The sequence below is a fragment of the Syngnathoides biaculeatus genome, chromosome 7 (genome assembly GCF_019802595.1).
Source record: "Syngnathoides biaculeatus isolate LvHL_M chromosome 7, ASM1980259v1, whole genome shotgun sequence".
Lineage (NCBI taxonomy): Eukaryota > Metazoa > Chordata > Actinopteri > Syngnathiformes > Syngnathidae > Syngnathoides > Syngnathoides biaculeatus.
The window spans coordinates 5,426,135-5,444,165 of NC_084646.1; the positions used below are offsets into that span (position 1 = coordinate 5,426,135).

Consider the following 18,031-nt stretch of genomic DNA (forward strand, 5'->3'; position numbering starts at 1 on the left):
TCTTTGCCGCTTATCCTCACGAGGGTGGAGCCTATGCCAGCTGTCAACAGGCAGGAAGCGGGGTCCACCCTGAATTGGTTGCCAGCCAATCGCAGGGCACACGGAGACAAACAGCCACACTCACATTCACACCTAGGGGCAATTTAGAGTGTCCAATTAATGTTGCATGTTTGTGGGATGTGGGAGGAAACCGGAGTGCCCGGACAAAACCCACGCAGGCACGGGGAGAACATGCAAACTCCACACAGGCAGGGCCGGGATCAAACCCAGGTTCTCAGAACTGTGAGGCCAATGCTTTACCAGCAGCCGCCGTGCTGCTAGCATTCATTTTATAGACGGTTATTAATATATCTTATATGCGCTTTAGATAAAATTGCTTCCTAATCCAAATAATTCGGAGGTCACCATCTCGTCCTGTATCAGATCCTGTTGGACCCCAGAGGTTCCACTATAGTCTTGTACTCCAGATTTGATGTTCTACACCCTCCCATCTGTTCCCGTTTTATTTTTGCAATAACAGATTTCGCCGCAATCAAAATAGATTGCGTCGGTCGTCACACTCCCAAGATCAACACACCTGCAGGCGCTCGCTTTTGGAATCGAATTTCAAAAGTTCTCATTTGCGAAGTGCAGTCCTCGCGTCTTTACATTTGCGCGCGTGCAGTACGCGAAAGCGCGAGTGCCAAAAAAATGTTGACGTCATGCGGCTCGTCGTGCCCCTTTTTGAAGTCACGACTCTCAGATCTTCACATGTGGCTCATATTTGCGCTCAAATACCTCCCGGATCTATTGGCTGCTTTGATATGGGATGTAAACACCGAGCTCATTGACATGCATTTTTTTTTTTTTTTTTGGTCTTTCTGGTGACACTGATTTACTGGTTTCACAGTGCTGAGGGCAAAATTACAACATTTATGTATTCCATTGTTCTGTGTAAGCGGGAAAAAGGAGGTCGTGTCACAATACGATGCCGTGAAAAGACATTCCTGGAAAATATTGAACAAATGTGGTTTCCAAACAGCTACAACGTTGAATGACATCCAATACATCACAGGTGTCAAACTATACAATAATATATCTCGCGGGCCACGTTGTTGTTCCGGTTTCCCTCAGAGGGCCGTTATCACGGCGAAACAGAAATATTTCATCATCTCATCATATTTAAATCATCAATTTATGAACCAGTTTTGGAATCAGAAATCAAGGGTAATGTCTTTTTCAACCATTCACGTTTGGTCACTCAAAAATGCTTGCAATATCTCAACCTTATCAATTATGATATATGACAATTTGAAATTTTGGTATAGATTTTTACAAGAATCATGGAAATTGACACTCTGGATTTAGCTTCGCGGGACGCATAAAATCATGTGGCGGGCCAGATCTGGCCCCCGGCCCTCGAGTTTGACACCTGTGCAATACATCATCTGTATTAAAGTTCTGTTTTCAGACAGACACAAATATGAAGGTAATGAGATGTTATTTTGTTTTGAGTTCCATTTCTGATAGCAGCACGGTGGCGTACATCTACCTTAGAGTTCAGAGATTCTGGCTTCGAAACTTGACTCCAGTTTTCTCAAGGTTCTCCTGCTGTCATGTTAGGTTCATAGAAGATTAAATTGTCCATATGAATGTTTGTTGTGATTGGCCCCGGGTTACGTGAAGACAAATCCTGTGGAATCTACAGTGTAGATAATAGATGGATGAGGTGCACAAGACAGTTGGGCAACCTTCTACTAAGACACCAGAAACCCCAGCTGGACGCGGGAATGGCAAAATACGCAACTTTTCTGAGGGGTACTTTTTTTCTTTTCCATTTCAACAGCCTTTTTTTTTTTTTTTTTGCAATTATTAGGGGAGTCACTTGTCTGCCATTTTTCCGTGTTGACGGCGGTTTGAAAAATGCAACTTTCTCCAACTTTTAAATCCAAGAGTGTCCAGACACCTTCATCACGCAAACACAGTAGGGGCCCGCGTCAAATACTTTAAAAAGGCTTTTGTAGCACTGAAGCAACCTATTAAACCCTAACAGATGTTTGTATCTGCAGTTCAGTAAATAAACACTCCTAGCAAATACCGTATTTTCCGCTAACTATACGGCGCACCTAAAAGCCTTTAATTTTCTCAAAAGCCGACGTTGCCCCTTATAGTCCGGTGCGCCTTATATATGGATCAATATTTAGCCTTCAGTGCAGCTCCATCTAATAGATGCATAAAAATGACCCCAGCCTCTACTGTAGCGTATATTCTATGCGCCTTATAATCCGGTTTGCCTTATAATGCGGTGCGCCTTATTTATGGAAAAAGTTTTAAAATATGCCAATCACTAGAGGTGCCCCTTATAATGCGGTGCGGCTTATATATGGAAAAAAGTTTTAAAATATGCCAATCATTGGAGGTGCGCCTTATAATGCGGTGCGCCTTATATATGGAAAAAGTTTTGAAATGTGCCAATCATTGGAGGTGCGCCTTATATATTGACAAAGTTTTAAAATATGCCAATCATTGGAGGTGCGCCTTATCGTGTGGAAAAAAGTTTTGAAATATGCCAATCACTGGAGGCGTGCCTTATAATGCGGTGCGCCTTATTTATGGAAAACATTTTAAAATATGCCAACCACTAGAGGTGCGCCTTATAATGCAGTGCGTCTTATAGTGTGGAAAATATGTTCCATGAAGAGTTGAGGCTCTCCAATGTTATTTTCTTATTTTTACTGCGTTTACACCTGAACTGTTAACATCGACCTGTCAAAGAACCACAGACCCAAACAAACCTACTCCGAGTATCAGGCATATATCCATCCATCCATTTTCTTTTGCCGCTTATCCTCACAAGGGTTGCAGGGTGTGCTGGAGCCTATCCTTACCAACCAATCGCAGGGCACATAGAGACAGTCACACTCACAATCACACCTATGGGCAATTGACCCCTCCGTGGATATTGCGCAATCCGCGTCACTGACCAATCAGAGGCCAGAGATCTGCATAAACCAAAGCCCGTTTTTCCTCCCGCCATTTTCTCAGACAACATTGCATGGTCCAGTATAGGTTTTGTTAGCGTTTTATCGCGTATTTGGGTTATTTAACAAAAAATATGGTTAAGAGGTGTAGTCACGGACTTTGTAATAGTGACGACAGGTGTCCTGAAAGGCTAGTTGGTGGAGTTCAATTCGTACCTTTTCCAAAACCGAAGACCCAGTACGAAAAATGCCTTCGATGGATCAAACTTTGTGGAAGACCGCATCATCAACTAAATCCATCTAATATCGACCGGAACACATATGTTTGCACGAAGGTATGCCCTATATTTGATTTTCAATACATGTCTCGTATAAATGAATTCGAAGTTCTTTGCTAGCATAACACTGCTGCGTGTGAACAATTGACACACTTATTCTTTGTTGAGCGATATTTAGCGATGATCGGACTGCACAAACGTGTCGCTTTCTTGCCGACTCCCGGCCGAAGCTTAACCAGACTGTTTGCACGAAGATATGCCCTATATTTGATTTTTAATACACGTCTCGTATAAATGAATGAGACGTTCTTCACTAACATAACATTGCTACGTGTGAATGATTGAATGAAATCAGAAGCATGGCGTCTCTCTCAGTTCAGAATGTATTGTATTTAGAATCTATAATATATCGTTGATTTGAATGAAATCAGAAGCATGGTGTCTGTCTTCGTTAACAATGTATTGTATTGTATTTGCCATTTTTTACGAATTGTTTGTCTTAAGTCAGCGGAAGTGGCGTGATGTCACTTCAGGAGGCGTGGTTAAGTGCCCTGTACGGAGGGGTCAATTTAGTCTTCAATTAATGTTGCATGTTTTTAGGATGCGGGAGGAAACCGGAGTGCCCGGAGAAAACCCACACAGGCACGGGGAGAACATGCAAATTTCCACACAGTCGGCGCTGGGATGGAACCCAGGTCCTCAGAACTGCGACGCCAACGCTTAACCACCGTGCCGCCATTGGGCATATGTACTGCAGAAATGTTCATTCATATCCATGGTCCCATTTTAGAAATAACCTTTTCAGTGCATCTCTTTTCATAGACACGGTAAATACACAAAAAATGGTGTCGACACACCATAAGCAGTTTATCAATTTTTTTTTCTACCCGTCACAATTTCAAAATACAGAACGCAATCATCGCAAATGGCTGCACTTTCAAAATTACTTTCGGGACACCTATGCAGACATTTCACTCGAGAGGCTAAAGAGCAGTGTTTTGCAATACAATCTGATTTGTTTGGGACACTTCTGGAGAAACACCAAACGCGGCCACTAAAGAGACTTTTAAAGTGCGTGTGTGTCCGCTTTCATTCATGAGCAAAGTTTCACAATCTTTTCTCTCGCTGGTTTGACAGTTACACAACTTTGTGGGATGGCGGCGTGCCTTGTGTTTTTTTTTTTTTTTTTTTGGGGGGGGGGAACTGCGCTCCACTCATGACTTAAGATTTATGGAGTGAAAAGCTTGTTTTTGCTGAAGATGCATTTCTCTTGGAAACTCCCGAGAGTATAGCGTATTGGAATGGACATTTTATGGCCTCACAGTTCTGAGGACCCGGGTTCGATTCCGGACCCGCCAGTGTGGAATTTGCATGTTCTCCACCGTGCCTGCGTGAGTTTACTCCGAGCACTCCGGTTTCCTCCCACATCACAAAAACATGCAATATTCATTGAACACTCTAAATTGTCCCAAGGTGTGATTGCGCCCCGCCTCCTGCCCGTTGACAGCTGGGATAGGCTCCACCACTACCCGCGACCCTCGTGAGGATAAGCGACAAAGAAAATGGATGGATGCATGGATAAACTAATGTTACCAAACTATCTAAAAACCCATTGACAGGCGAACATATAGGATCAATATTTCAATGTTATAACCCTTTAAGAAACAGATATTTGACCACAAATGGTGCAGCAACGTGTTGACAATGTAACACTCACAGGCATACATTATCATTTGCCAAAAATGACGATTACCAAAGTTTACTGGGTCAAATTTGAAACTCTTACCTGTCTGTATGTTGTCGTTATACTGCCCCCGGTGGCCACACCACACACATCCAAAGGGAGCATTACAATGTCCATTGAAATTTAGCAAAAATGTCAAAAACGGTTGAATTATTTTCGTTATATTTCCTTATGTCGTTACTGTGCGTTTTTATTAAGTGCAATCCTTTGTTTTTGGCGTCCTGGAACATATTAATGGCACTTCTTTTCATTCAAACGGGGAAAGATTATTTGAGATATGCGTTTTGAGTTCTGAGCACGGTCATGGAACAAATGGCACTTGTAAGTCAAGGCAACCCTGTACATCAAAATAGAAATTTTAGCAAAAATGAATTGACATTGACAATTGGCACTCCCACATCCCAAAAACATGCAACATTAATTGGACACTCTAAATTGCCCGTAGGCGTGATTGTGAGTGCGGCTGCTTGTCTCGATGTGCCCTGCGATTGGCTGGCAACCAGTTCAGGGTGTACCCCGCCTCCTGCCCGTTGACAGCTGGGATAGGCTCCAGCACTCCCTGCGACCCTTGTGAGGACAAGCGACTAAGAAAATGGGTGGATATTGTTATTCTTGTGCTGCGTGGCGACGTATTCTTATCCCACTAAGAAAATGAGTTGACTATTGTGCGCCTTTCGTAACTCCGAACGCGCATGTCAGCACCGCCATACCTAACCAAGCCACCACGCTCAGGCTGTTCACGAGACAGCGACGAAATTCGAATTCCTTACTTTGAATTTAACCTCCAAATTTCCTGTACCTTCCGTCCTATCGCTAGTGACCGTTTCGTAAGGCATCCAGTCCACATCCACGTCTCAAACCTCACCGTTACTACTATATATGGTCTCATTTTTATGCTATTTCACATTCAGTGAATCATCCAAGAAAACATTTACCTATAATTACTTTCTCTGTGCTCAGCAGACTGCAAGAGTCCCATACAGTGCTTAAAAAAAAATATATATATATATAAAAAAAAAAAATATATATATATATATATATATATATATATATATATATTTTTTTTTAATAGACCCTGATTTGGAGCCTCTGGAAGAGGGAGCAGAATTTATGCCTGGGCGTGCTTGCAAACAAGCAGGGAGGAAAAAAAGTAGACATGGAAGGATCACAGTACAACAGTAAATAATGTTACAGTATGAATAACGAGTTCCCTCTGTTTGCCCGGGCCCCAACTGGACTAATGACAGAGACCTGGTTTTGATTAGACCTTACACAAATACGCGCACGCACACGCGTTCGCAAGACCCGTCACGTATTCTCTGGTGAGAACGTACTGGTGAGTCAAGATCAGTTACGGCGATCGGTCTCCCTGCTTCTTGTGACCAAGTACTCCTACGACCTCGAGCAAAAACGTACCGCATTTTCCGCACTATAAGCCGCACCCCCAATGAATGGCGTATTTTAAAACAGTTTCCATATTTAAGGCGCACCGGATTATAAGGCGCACTGCCGGCTTTTGAGAAAATTAAAGGCTTTTAGGTGGGCCTTATAGCGCGGAAAATACGGTACAAAACCTAGAAACTGCACGCAGGGGTCAGAAAACCAGGCGGTATCTGGTGTGACCACCATTTGCATCACATCTTCTCCGCCTGAATATGAATAGATAAATCATGGATGGGTTATCGTAGCAAAGGAGAATTGTAGCAGAAGATTTAAACAGACGGGAACAATATTTGAGAGAATATTTATGTACGTAAAGAAATGTCTTGGAACTCTTGAGTTCAACTTATAAAAAGTGTTTTTTGTACTTGATTTAAGCGACTAATAGCGTGGGAGGGGCTGTTGCAGTCGATTATTATATTCAATCACATTTTTTGTTATTGAATCACATTTTTTTTGTCTATATGCACCCACATAACAGTACTAAATTGTTTTGTACTTTTTTCACATAATCAGTGGTGAGTCAAGACAGGTCACCTTCATGAGCTGCAAAGAATTAGTGCGCCTTCTAGTTCCAAATCTGTTATAGATGAACAGCTTGTAAAAAAAAAAAACAATAAAAATACTACTGTACCAAATATAACACATCCCGGACCTCCAGTGATGTGTGCGTCATATTCCTCTGAACGTAACCACTGCAAACATATCCGCTCTTTTTGCACATAACTCCATGTGAAAATAGATACAAATCCTGCAATCATGGAAATGTTGCCACATTCAGAATGGCCGCAATATGTCAATGCGTTGTCGTGGATAAAACATCACCACATTCAATATGGCCACCACATAGGCACGAGAATATCTGTTGGCTGAATCCAGTTATATTGTAGATCTATGATCCGGAAAGACTGCGTCCGAGTGGCTGTCTATACTGCGTATCAGCACCAGTAAACAACAGCGGCAAATTCTGGAACAAACTGTCGATGCCGGTTTAAATCACATGAGGAAACTTGTTTTAGGGCACGGGCTGTCCAAAGACGGATCAGTGAAATCGAGGTTTCACTGTTCGTACAGATTTGTTTCCTCCAGAGTCAGGGCTTTGCTTAGACTTTGAAGTGCCAACATTTGTTCCATAAAGTGCATGAACTGATGTTTTCCATCCAGTGCAGCAATCCGTCATCAAGCACTAGCTAGCACTAACAATTATTTTTATATTCAATTAGTCTTTTGAATTTTTAATGAAGTGATTAAACAGACAAAAATAATTTCCATCCCTTTACCTAAAAAAAAAAAAAAGCAAGTATTTCAAGTTGACAGTGCAGAAAAGTGACAAATGTGAATTAGTTATAAGTTTGGTTCTTGTAAAAATAATTAACCAAGCAAAAATGTTGATTATTGCTTTTCAAACTTAAAGCTGACAGTTGCAAATCTCTTTATTGACTAAGATAATCACTCTACCTTAATGGAAGACGAAAGAAATTAAGATTTTACGCCGATTTGATCGGCCGGTCGATAATTGGCCTTTTTTTTGCCTATCGGCTGATCGGTTTTGACGTCATAATTGGCCGATCCGATCAATGAACGTCATTGAACAAATAGTACTTGGTAGAACACTGTCATTTGTTAATAATACAAGAGCTTCCAAAAATTCCACAATGTTCATCTTTTCGTGCACAGGTGTCAAACACAAGGCCCGGGGGCCAGATCCGGCCCGCTACATCATTTTATGTGGCCCGCAAAGGCAAATCATCTCTATCAACTTTCATGATTTAAGTTAAAATCCGCGTCGAAATTTCAAATTGTCATGGCATATAAATGATAACATGGAGATATTACAAGTAATTTTGAGTTACAAAACAGTTGAAAAACCCATTACTCTTGAGTTCTGATTCCAAAACTAGTTCATCAATTTCACATGAAAATATGAGGCGGTCAAAGATTTTTCTGCTTTCGCAAACATTACGGCCCTTACCTTATGCTGTGGTCAGTAAAAGGCAAGTCTGTGCAATGAAGTGCACATCACTTTATTTTAAAAAAAATGTGTCAAGTATTAGTAAATTACAACATTGAACAAACTCCAACATTGAACTCATTTTAAATACATTTCAGGATACGAGGATTGCTTTCAGTAAGTCTGGGTACATGCGTCGTGGACCATCTACTTACATTTGAGAAGTGATGTTAAGCAAGTGCAGATCATGAACTCCTACGCTACTACTCAGCCAGGATGAGGACGTTGCGCTTGAAACAAAGTGCCAAGTCATTGTTGTACAACTTTTGCTGCGTCACTCAGCGATACCAGTGTTCAAATCTAAGCCCAAACACAACAGCCTTGAGCCCCCCCCCCCCCAATAACTCGTCTAAGTGACCTCGAGTGTCAGTTTGTGTCCTGCCGCGTTGTCGTCAAGTAGGGTTAGACCGGGTGACGGACGGAAAGCTACGGTCGCTGCCTTCATCGCTTCTCCAGTTTTTTGAATCTGGCCTCTGCAGAGAGAAGGAAAGACTTCATGTTGGCAAGGCGACAGAACCACAGGTTGGTTTGCGGTGTGATGGCGCCACCTGCTGGAGAACTGGACGTCTAACACAAACTGTTGCAGGGTGCTTATTTTTAGTACAGCAGTTTTTCCCATAGGAAAAAAAAAATGAAACATAACAAATCACTGTTATTGTCTCATAAACTTATATTTAACCATTAAACAGTCATTTTTCTTCTTTTCCTTTCGGCTTGTCCCGTTACGGGCCGCCACGGCGTGTCATCTTTTTCCATCTAAGCCTATCTCGTGCATCCTCCTCTCTAACACCCACTGTCCTCATGTCCTCCTTCACAACCATCCATCAAAAACAGTCATTAAAGTGTAAAAATAAGTTAACTGCTGTTAATATTAAATGGAACATATTGTGGAAAATTGCTTTTACCGTAAATTACTTTTAATTGCTTGTATGTAGTTTTTGGAGTGCCTGCCCACTCATCAATTATCGTAACTTCTCAAAAATAATGCGCAAATCTTTCCCAAATTATTTTCAAATAGTTAATAAGCGCATTATATTTAGGTATCGATGAAAAATAAAAACATTAAATCACATTATATAGTCGTATACAGGTACATGGTGGTAAAAAAAATGTATACATATATATTTTTCGATATGATATTCGATGTCTTATGTAACACATTTATAGACAGTATATTACGGTAATGTGCAACCAGAGCTCTCTGAGCTCCTTGGGGAACTCGCATTTTACGATCGTTAGCATAGGATGCTTGTTGCTACTGCACCAAAGACCAGAAACGACTGCCCGTGAGTTTGCTTTGACTTAAACTAAGACAAAAAATTGTAGACTACAACAGCGAGTTGTGCAGCTTCTTTTAAAAGAAACGTCATCACTCGTACCGATGACGTCGCCAACCCGGAAGTTGCGCTGTGGTCCGGAACAACGATAGCTCGCCTCAATGGCTACAGGTGGGTATAAAAACAACGTGAGCTCAAACTACGTAATACGAGCGTCATGGCCAATGACGCCAAATGCTCCCTTTTTTTTAAAAATGTGGCAATTACGCTCATTTCTACGTAGTTTGAGCTCACGTTCTTTTGATAGCCGCTTGACGCCACAGTGACAGATGCTACGGATTGGGGCAGAATGGAGGGGGAGAGATTGCGCTGCGCAACACAAACTCTTGGGATTAAAAAATTGTTTCCTCACAAACGCCATGGATGCCAAAGAGGATGACATGCGGTGGGAGCAAGATCAGATGTTCATGATGCAATGCAAGAGGCACTGGAACTGCACCAAGTCATCAATGATGAGTTCCACAGCGATGCACCAAAAGTAGCTGTGATGGATCTTTTTCGGATTGGAGATGAGCCAGATGCTTCTTTTGAAGTCTTGGCCAAGGATGTGTAATGTTGAGGATAAACCGCACTATGCACAAACGTTTTATCCGCAAATATTTAACGCAAAAAAAAAAAAAAAAAAATTCAAGTTAAACAGTGTTAGTTTATATTTTAAGACTGTTAATATAGTTATCAACAGTATTAATAAAATGTTGTGCCATCATTGAGCATTTATTTTAGTTTGTTGAGGGATTCAGTTCTGACAATTACAGGGACCAGGACAAGCGTGACCTGTGGCCTGTCCCGAGATTATATTACGGTTACATCAGCACGTGCACAATAATTATTATTAATGATTGTTGTACAGACATTTTTTTTGAAAAACAATACAAGTACTAACCCAACAAAATATAAATATAGATCATTCGTAATAGTCAGCGTATCAGGGTTCTGGCAAATTGGTGGTGCGCATTGTACATTGGTAGAACGGTTTTCCTGATTTTTTTTTTTTTTTTTTAGGTCAACTTTGGGGGTGCGCATTATACTTCAGGACGCATTATACTCGAGAAATTACGGTCTTAAAATGAGAACATTTTCATAATCAATTTCTTATCTTTAGTGATCTTGTTTCTGAAAATGTGCCTATGATCAAGCCGGGTGGATTTACAGTCTATTATAACCACCATCACAGCAGGTTCCTACACCCATGACTCAGCAGCTAGGCTATAGGAAGATCCAGTGCCACTTTCAAGCAACGGCAAAATTCCGGCCACAATACTGCAGTGGCTAAAACACTAACATGAAGAGGCGTGATAAGAATATATTAGAATACCCTCTCCAGAAGATGTAGTTGGAATGGACTTCAATTCCATTTGTACATCTTTGAGTACTGCAAGATCTTAGTACAACAATAACTTACCTTTTGTGTGGATGCATGCAAAACTTACCTAGTTTTTTGGAATATGCGTCAAGTTTATAAGCCGCTTGTTCCAGTGAGGAGACTTGCTCCTCAATCTGATTGATCTGGTCCAGGTAAGGCTGGAGGCTGGCATCTAAGAACCCCGCCGCCCCCAAAAAAGTGAATAATATAAAGATGCTAATTATTCATTGGTCAAGGATGACACTAGCGTGACGTATGACTCACATTTATTGTTTAAATCCTGCAAATTTCGGCTGATATTGATGCTGATGTCTTTCATCTCCATGTACTTGAGACTGGTTAGCTTGTTCATGTTCTCCAATAAACGATAATCCTCACAAGTAGCTGAAATTCAGAAGACAGGAAGGATGTTGTCACAAAAAAATGAAAAGCAAGATTACTTTGTTCTAGCTTCTGCATCAAAACATAAACAAAAATAGGTCAACACATTCACTTTGAAGATACCTGTGAGTTCTCCCTGAAGAAAGACGGCCATCTTTTCAAACATGTCAGTGCACAACTCATTGATGTCAGGCTCTGCAGGTTCCACAGCTTCTTCTGCCGTTTCCACGCCACCATCACCTAAGTCAGCAAAAACATAAAGAGAAAAATATTCCAAATAAGTTGTCACATAGTTTCGGAATCGACCTTTTTTTAGCAGCCCACCGCATATGCTTACGTTAACATTTCTCTCGCCGAAGGAGAAAACGAAATCTCTAAAATTCTTGCTAAAATAGTAACATTTTTATTCATAATCCCCCAATGAAAAAAAGCTAATTCAGTTATAAAAATCACATTGCATTTACTCTACTTTGCGATATGCATCAAAATCAATTTAGTCCAAATTGCACTTGAGATGTAATTCAGATTCAGCACAATAGAGGGGAGAATATACTGTATCTTAACCTGGCTATCAAAAATTCCTAAAAAAAAGAAAATTGCTTGTTTTTCTGAGCAAGTTTTTTTTTTTTTTTTTTAATAAACAAGGATACTCTACATGGTGTGTCGGAAAGGTTCCAGGACAAGCTACCTGAATGATATTTAACACTAAAACTCCACTTTTTCCACTTCAATATGGGTCAAATGATCAACAACCACATCGACGAGACCCTGTGGCAGTTGCTTGGCTCAGTGCAAGAAAAGGCGAGAGTTGTGGCAGACAACTAAATGCTGACCGTCCGAAGAACCGACCTAGTCACTTGATCAGTCTGGGTCCCCCCCACCCCCCTCTTCTTTCTCAAGAGGCTCAAGCGAGTTTAAAAATGTGGCCTATTTCAAGATGGCTATGACGACAAGACTGCAGAGGATCCCGAAAGAATCCCTCCAAAAGTGCATGTTGTGGGCACGGAAGATAAGACTGGAAATGTGCCTTACACACCGGGGTACGACATTAATAGGGAGGAAGGGGGTGTTTGAGAATGGATTTGTAACATCATTTGTGACACGTGTCCTGGAACTGTCCTGACAAACCGTATTTACCCAGTAAAAAAAAGTTAGTGTCTGAAATATTTATCATGGCGGCATGGTGAAACAACTGGTTAAAGCGATGGCTGGACAGTTCTGAGGACCCCAGCCCCAACTGTGTGGAGTCTGCGTGTTCTCCCCGTGCCTGGGTGGGTTTTCTCCGGGCACTCCGGTTTCCTTCTACATTCCAAAAACATGCATTGATTGGAGACTTAACTGCCACTAGGTGCGATTGTGAGTACGACTGTTTGTCGCTATGTGCCCCGCAATTGGCTGTCAACCAGTTCAAGGTGAACCCACCTCCTCCCCGTTGATAGATGGGATAGGCTACATGGATCCCGTGACCCTGGTGAGGTCAGACGGCTCAGAAAAATTGAGATATTTATCATACGTACTATTGATGGGTTGGTTTTAAACTGTGAAACTAAAGGATGATTGTGCCACTTGGGGTGCGGGTTGGACATTCTTGAACTTAAATCTAACCGTCCTTAGAAAAATGTAAACATTGCAATTTACTATTATTGAACAAAATGAATCAAAATAGGTCACCACGGTAGGATTAGTGATTAGCCTGTCTCACAGTTCTGAGGTCGCGAGTTCGAAACTAAGCTCGGGCCTTCCTGTATGGAGAATGCATTGCAATTACTAGTACGCTGCATCGACAGCAGGAGATAATTTCATGTTTAAAAAAAAAAAGAACGTGTCGGGAGGAAAGAGGAACTCGGTTGTTGTTCGCCTGTAGCATTAGCACGCTAAGGGAACTGGAAGGTTTTGTCGCTCACTGTTGGTGTTGAGTTTTTTAACCACAGGGGCCGGTGCTTCCTTCACGTCCTCTGCGCCTTCCCCATAACTCCTTACGTCTTCGGCGGCGTTCGGAGGAACTATATTGGCCCGAGGCGACCTGGAAATGTTGTCCATTGCAGCGGCGTCGTCTCCCGTCGCAGCCATTTTGTGTCTGTTTTGACTGCCGCGCCCCTCCCGCCACGTGAGATGTGCATACGCAGCTTCCGCCCGCCACTACCAATCTCTTCCGCCACTGTCTACGCACTGCCACGCCCTAATAATACATTTTTATCGTAACTTAATCGGTTTCATTTTCAAGGAACGTATAATCAGTTCCAAAACTGAAATGAAATTAACATAGTTAAAAGAGGAAGAAAAATGTAGGGAAATTCCTAACACGAGCTCATATCTCACATTTGTTTTCTTATAAATTTGTTTGGATGAAATGAAAACGGATAATATTATTTTGAAATGTACCTTAAAATTTTAAAATGAGGAAATGAAAAATATATATTTTTACACGAGTGAAATATTTAATGTCAATGGGAAATTTGAAAATTTCTCATTGATCAAAATTAATCGAAAATTTTAAGCATATAAGACCAATAGTGACAGCATTACGAACGGCTCCTTCGATTAAAAAAAGCGATAATAATATGATACGAATGGGGGCAGACGGATAAAGATTAAACAACACCGGTAGTCGCTATTGAATATTAAATAAGACAAATTATACGGTGCATAGTTTAGTATTTGTCTTACACAGATGTGCTCTCCTATCAACAATCCTTGTGACACATTTAGAATCATAAGTGATATTTATATGTTAAGCTATTTGTTGCGGTGTGTGCACGCTACCCACGGGGAAATTAGGATTTCCGAGGCTGGTGAAGTGCGCATAACACCTGTGTGCAATAGCGTGGGCGCTGTGGTGGGGGGGAAGCCAGCAAGCAAGCAAGCGAGCAGATCGTGACAGTAAGTCAGCAGCGCGGCTGTAAACATGGCGGCGTGCACGGCTACAGGGCTGTGCCCAAAACCCCGTCGCTTCTAGGCTGCGGACACGGAGACACCCCGATCATGGAGACCGAAGAGGAGCAGCACATCACCACGCTCCTCTGCATGGGCTTCCCGGAGCCCGACGTGATACGGAAGGCGCTCCGCTTGGCGAAGAACGACATCAACGAGGCGGTCGCGCTCCTGACCAACGAAAGCCCGGGGCTCGGCTACGGATATGAGCCCATGGAGAGCGGCCCTGCCCCCGCCTTGAGTACGAGCGGCGACGGGGAGTCGAGCGGGAGGACCGGCACGGGGGGCTTCGACCCTCCGCCCGCGTACCACGACGTGGTTGAAGGGGAGGTGAGAACAAACTCTCGTATAATATAGCACTTAGCTTTTCCCACTTGCAGAGTTTGACTGGCTGCGCCCCATTTAACTAGCTCCGCTTTAGCATGGATGCTAGCTCCGCAGCTAGCCCGACGTGAGCTGTCAGAGCAGGCGGGGAGGCTGCGAAGCGCTCCCCCCGGTCGCCGGTTCGTCGTCGCCGCCGCAGCAGGAATCCACATACGGCAGTGAATAGTTTTAATAGCGACTTTAAATTTACGAGCTAAGCTCGCTAGGAGTAGCTGCCTCGGCGAGTAGAGATTTGGAGGGAGAAAAGGGGAGCATGAGCTGCACCAAATCTGTGGGAACGCACAGCTTATTAAAGATAAATTCAACCAGGAGCAGACTTGTTTGTAAGTCTTCAGGGGGAATGAATGCATCTTTTTTGCAGGTCCACTTTGCATGAGTTTAGGGACACCCTCCCTCGACCCCCTCTCTCATGTCATGTGGGTTGCATACTCTCCAGCTGGACTTTTGTAATGGTTTCGCAATTCATATTGGCGGCGTGGCTATTTTGTTGCATTTTTGTTTGTTTACAGTAAGGATGGGCGATTTCCTAATATCTATAATATCTAATATCTAACTGGCCTTATTTCAAGGTATCGGGTACTCGTGAAAGATGCCGGTATCTGCCACATAAGGCAAGGAAGTCCGAGAGTCAGTAAGTCCTCATCACCAGTAGTTGGTGCTGCACTGCACTGGTTTGAATTTTTTGTTAACCATAATGTGTATCAAAAAGCGACAGAGGTTTTTGTTCGCAATTATTTGTCATTCTGTCAATTGAAATTTCATGTTTCAAACGCACTAGTGGTGTCTGTGAGTACTCGGGAGTAAATACAGTACTTGAAGTGGTATCAGTGGGAAAAATAAGTGTTATTTAAAGGCCCAATGTCATGAAATCCTTGATTTTTAGCATGTTATTAATGAAAAAGCAGCAGCCGGTATGGACCCATCCGTTTTTTTCACCACAATACATGATTTTGACGTGTATGGCTTTTTGTAACTCCCGCCATGAAAATCCTCTCGAGGGGATTTGTTTTCGAAGTGATGAACAGGGGAGTAGCGCACTCATGCGGTCTTGTTTGTTTATACTAGTTTTACCTGCTGGAAGGTAGCTCGTTGTTCTTTCGTGTTAGCGAAAATGCTGGCTCGTTGTATTGTTGGGTATTGCTCGAACGCTCGGGAGGATGGATTCGCTCTTCATACTTTTCCAAAAGAACCGGCTCGTCGTGGCGTAATGTATTGATGTGCCAGCCTGGCCGAAGCCATGATCGGCGGACGCGGCGCCGGCGGGGTGGCTCATCTCCGCCGCGCGTGAGTGGATCGGACGGGGAGGTGGTTTGGCCGTGCCATTGTCATCGCTCGCGGGTGGTATCGTTTTTATCACTGCCGCCCGGAGGTGGTGTGGCCGTGATCCGCATATCATCTAAATATGCCTCGAAACAATAGGGTAATATTGCCCCGGTCACTTCACTCCGTTATGAGATGTTCTCATATTCAAAAAGAGCTTCCGTGTCAGAAGGGGCGTGTTCATCTCCCATAGTATAGTGGCACAGCGTCTTTTCAATGGCGAATGTCCCAGTGTGATGTCACGGACAGAAGATGCAGCCAATATGGCGTCCACTTGGATGTCGTCGAATGACACTTCCGCAACTTTGCGCACGGATGACGCGCTCTCCGCTCATATTTATCTTTTCGTATAGACATTGAAGTGAGTAATGTTATATGTATTTTTCATTACAATATCTAGTTTAGAATCTTTATAGAGATGACACTTGACCTTTAACAATCATTGTTTAAAGAGTGCAGCTGCCAAGTGCTCTACCCTGTAAGCAAACTCTGCTTGGCTTCTGGCAGAAGGCCAGTAATTCACTCATCTGAATGTGAATGTAAATGCAGAATGGGGGTGGGGGGGGTATTACGGTTGTCAGGTGTTTTTAAAGGAGTGGTTTGAGTCAGGTGAGTTAGTCTCTGGGCTTCGGCAGAGGTCACACAACCTTGTATTGAGGTACTCATACCTGTTGTTGCGTATTTCTTTGCGAGTAATTGTTTCGATGACGGTAAGCATAAAAACAGAGGAAAGGAATGGAATTTGTCAAAATGATATTGCAGTGATCGACATGGTGGCGCAGCTGGAAAGCGTTGGCCTCACAGTTCTGTGTAGAGTTTGCATGTTCTCCTCGTGCCTGTGTGGGTTTTCTTTGAGCACTCTGGTTTCCTCCCACATCTCAAAAACACGCAACATTAATTGCACACTCTAAATTGCTCCTAGGTGTAAATTGTGAGCGCAATTGTTTGTCTCCTCTGCGTCCTGGCCGTTGACAGCTGGGATAGGCTCCAGCACCCCCGCGACCCTTGTGAGGATAAGCGGCTAAGAAAATTGATGGGTGGATATATTACAGTGGCACTTACCAGGGTGCGTTTCAGAAGTTGTTTCAGGAGGTAAACAGCAAAAGCTTCGTTGAATGGCAGTCAATATTAATTGAATTGTTTTTCGTGTAAAATTCATATTTATTGGTTTTGCTCTTCGAACACGGCGTGTTTCACGTTCTTACATCTGTTACCTGTTATTGTCTATTTTCTATACTGTTAATCCTAATTAAGGGTCGCTGGTGAGCTGGAGCCTGATCACCATTACCATTTGCACTCATATTCACCTATGGACAATTTGTACTCTTTCAACGAAGCCAAAACATATTCATAATGTGCCCCCACCGCTTCCAAACAATCTGTGCCGTTATTGCACTTCCACACTGAAGTGAAAACTCCGAGTCGTGAATATCGGCGTGCGTGTAAACAACTTGTTGACCACTTCCCGCCGGCCCCGTGGCTGTCTCTCTCCCGTCTCGCTCCTAATAACTGCTGCCACACTGTGATGCAAGCTGTTAAATATAAAGGACAGTTGTCATCTCACTTCATGCGCAAGCAGTTGGACATCATCGCGTACACAGTCTTATTTTCGGTGTTGTCGCAAGTTTGCGCGTCAGATAAAAAAATGAATGAGCGCAACATGAGGGGCGCCTGCGCTGTCAAGTTTGATAACATTCAACGGAAAAACTGTGTAGCATATTTTTGATCGGAATTGTCAGGGCAGTGATCATATTTTTCACAAAATCCATAATTCAGTTAGCATCTCGGTTTTGTGGTCAAGCTTTTTGGTCCAGTACAGTTAGACTCTATGGAAAATCGATTATGATACTCTGTCATCCATTAAAAGTGTGTTTGAAGAGTC

At 42.7% G+C, this 18,031-nt stretch overlaps 2 protein-coding genes across 3 annotated transcripts in view; one reads left to right on the top strand and one right to left on the bottom strand.

Moving 5' to 3' along the window:
• Nucleotides 1-8,430: 8,430 nt before the first annotated feature.
• On the bottom strand, nucleotides 8,431-13,681 carry bloc1s2 (biogenesis of lysosomal organelles complex-1, subunit 2). The gene is made up of 5 exons (XM_061825883.1): nucleotides 13,419-13,681; nucleotides 11,638-11,754; nucleotides 11,398-11,517; nucleotides 11,201-11,305; nucleotides 8,431-8,906 (listed from the first exon to the last, which is right to left on the bottom strand). Exons 1-5 carry the CDS (start codon nucleotides 13,582-13,584, stop codon nucleotides 8,875-8,877), a joined length of 540 nt encoding a protein of 179 aa, XP_061681867.1. The 5' UTR covers nucleotides 13,585-13,681; the 3' UTR covers nucleotides 8,431-8,874.
• Nucleotides 13,682-13,897: 216 nt separating this feature from the next.
• The window catches only part of usp24 (ubiquitin specific peptidase 24), a 58,709-nt gene continuing 54,575 nt past the window's right edge, over nucleotides 13,898-18,031 (top strand). For both annotated transcript variants that reach the window (XM_061825851.1, XM_061825852.1), the window contains exon 1: nucleotides 13,898-14,775. In XM_061825851.1, the coding sequence (XP_061681835.1) occupies nucleotides 14,497-14,775 (279 nt within the window). In that variant the 5' untranslated portion in view covers nucleotides 13,898-14,496. The remainder of the gene's footprint in view (nucleotides 14,776-18,031) is intronic.

Bases quoted from the DNA above. Each gene is read 5' to 3' on its own strand.
- bloc1s2 (XM_061825883.1), bottom strand. From the start codon at position 13,584: ATGGCTGCGACGGGAGACGACGCCGCTGCAATGGACAACATTTCCAGG. The intron at 11,755-13,418 runs GTGAGCGACAAA...TTGCTGACTTAG, and splicing joins TAAAAAACTCAACACCAACA to GTGATGGTGGCGTGGAAACG. The intron at 11,518-11,637 runs GTATCTTCAAAG...TCTGAATTTCAG, and splicing joins TCTTCAGGGAGAACTCACAG to CTACTTGTGAGGATTATCGT.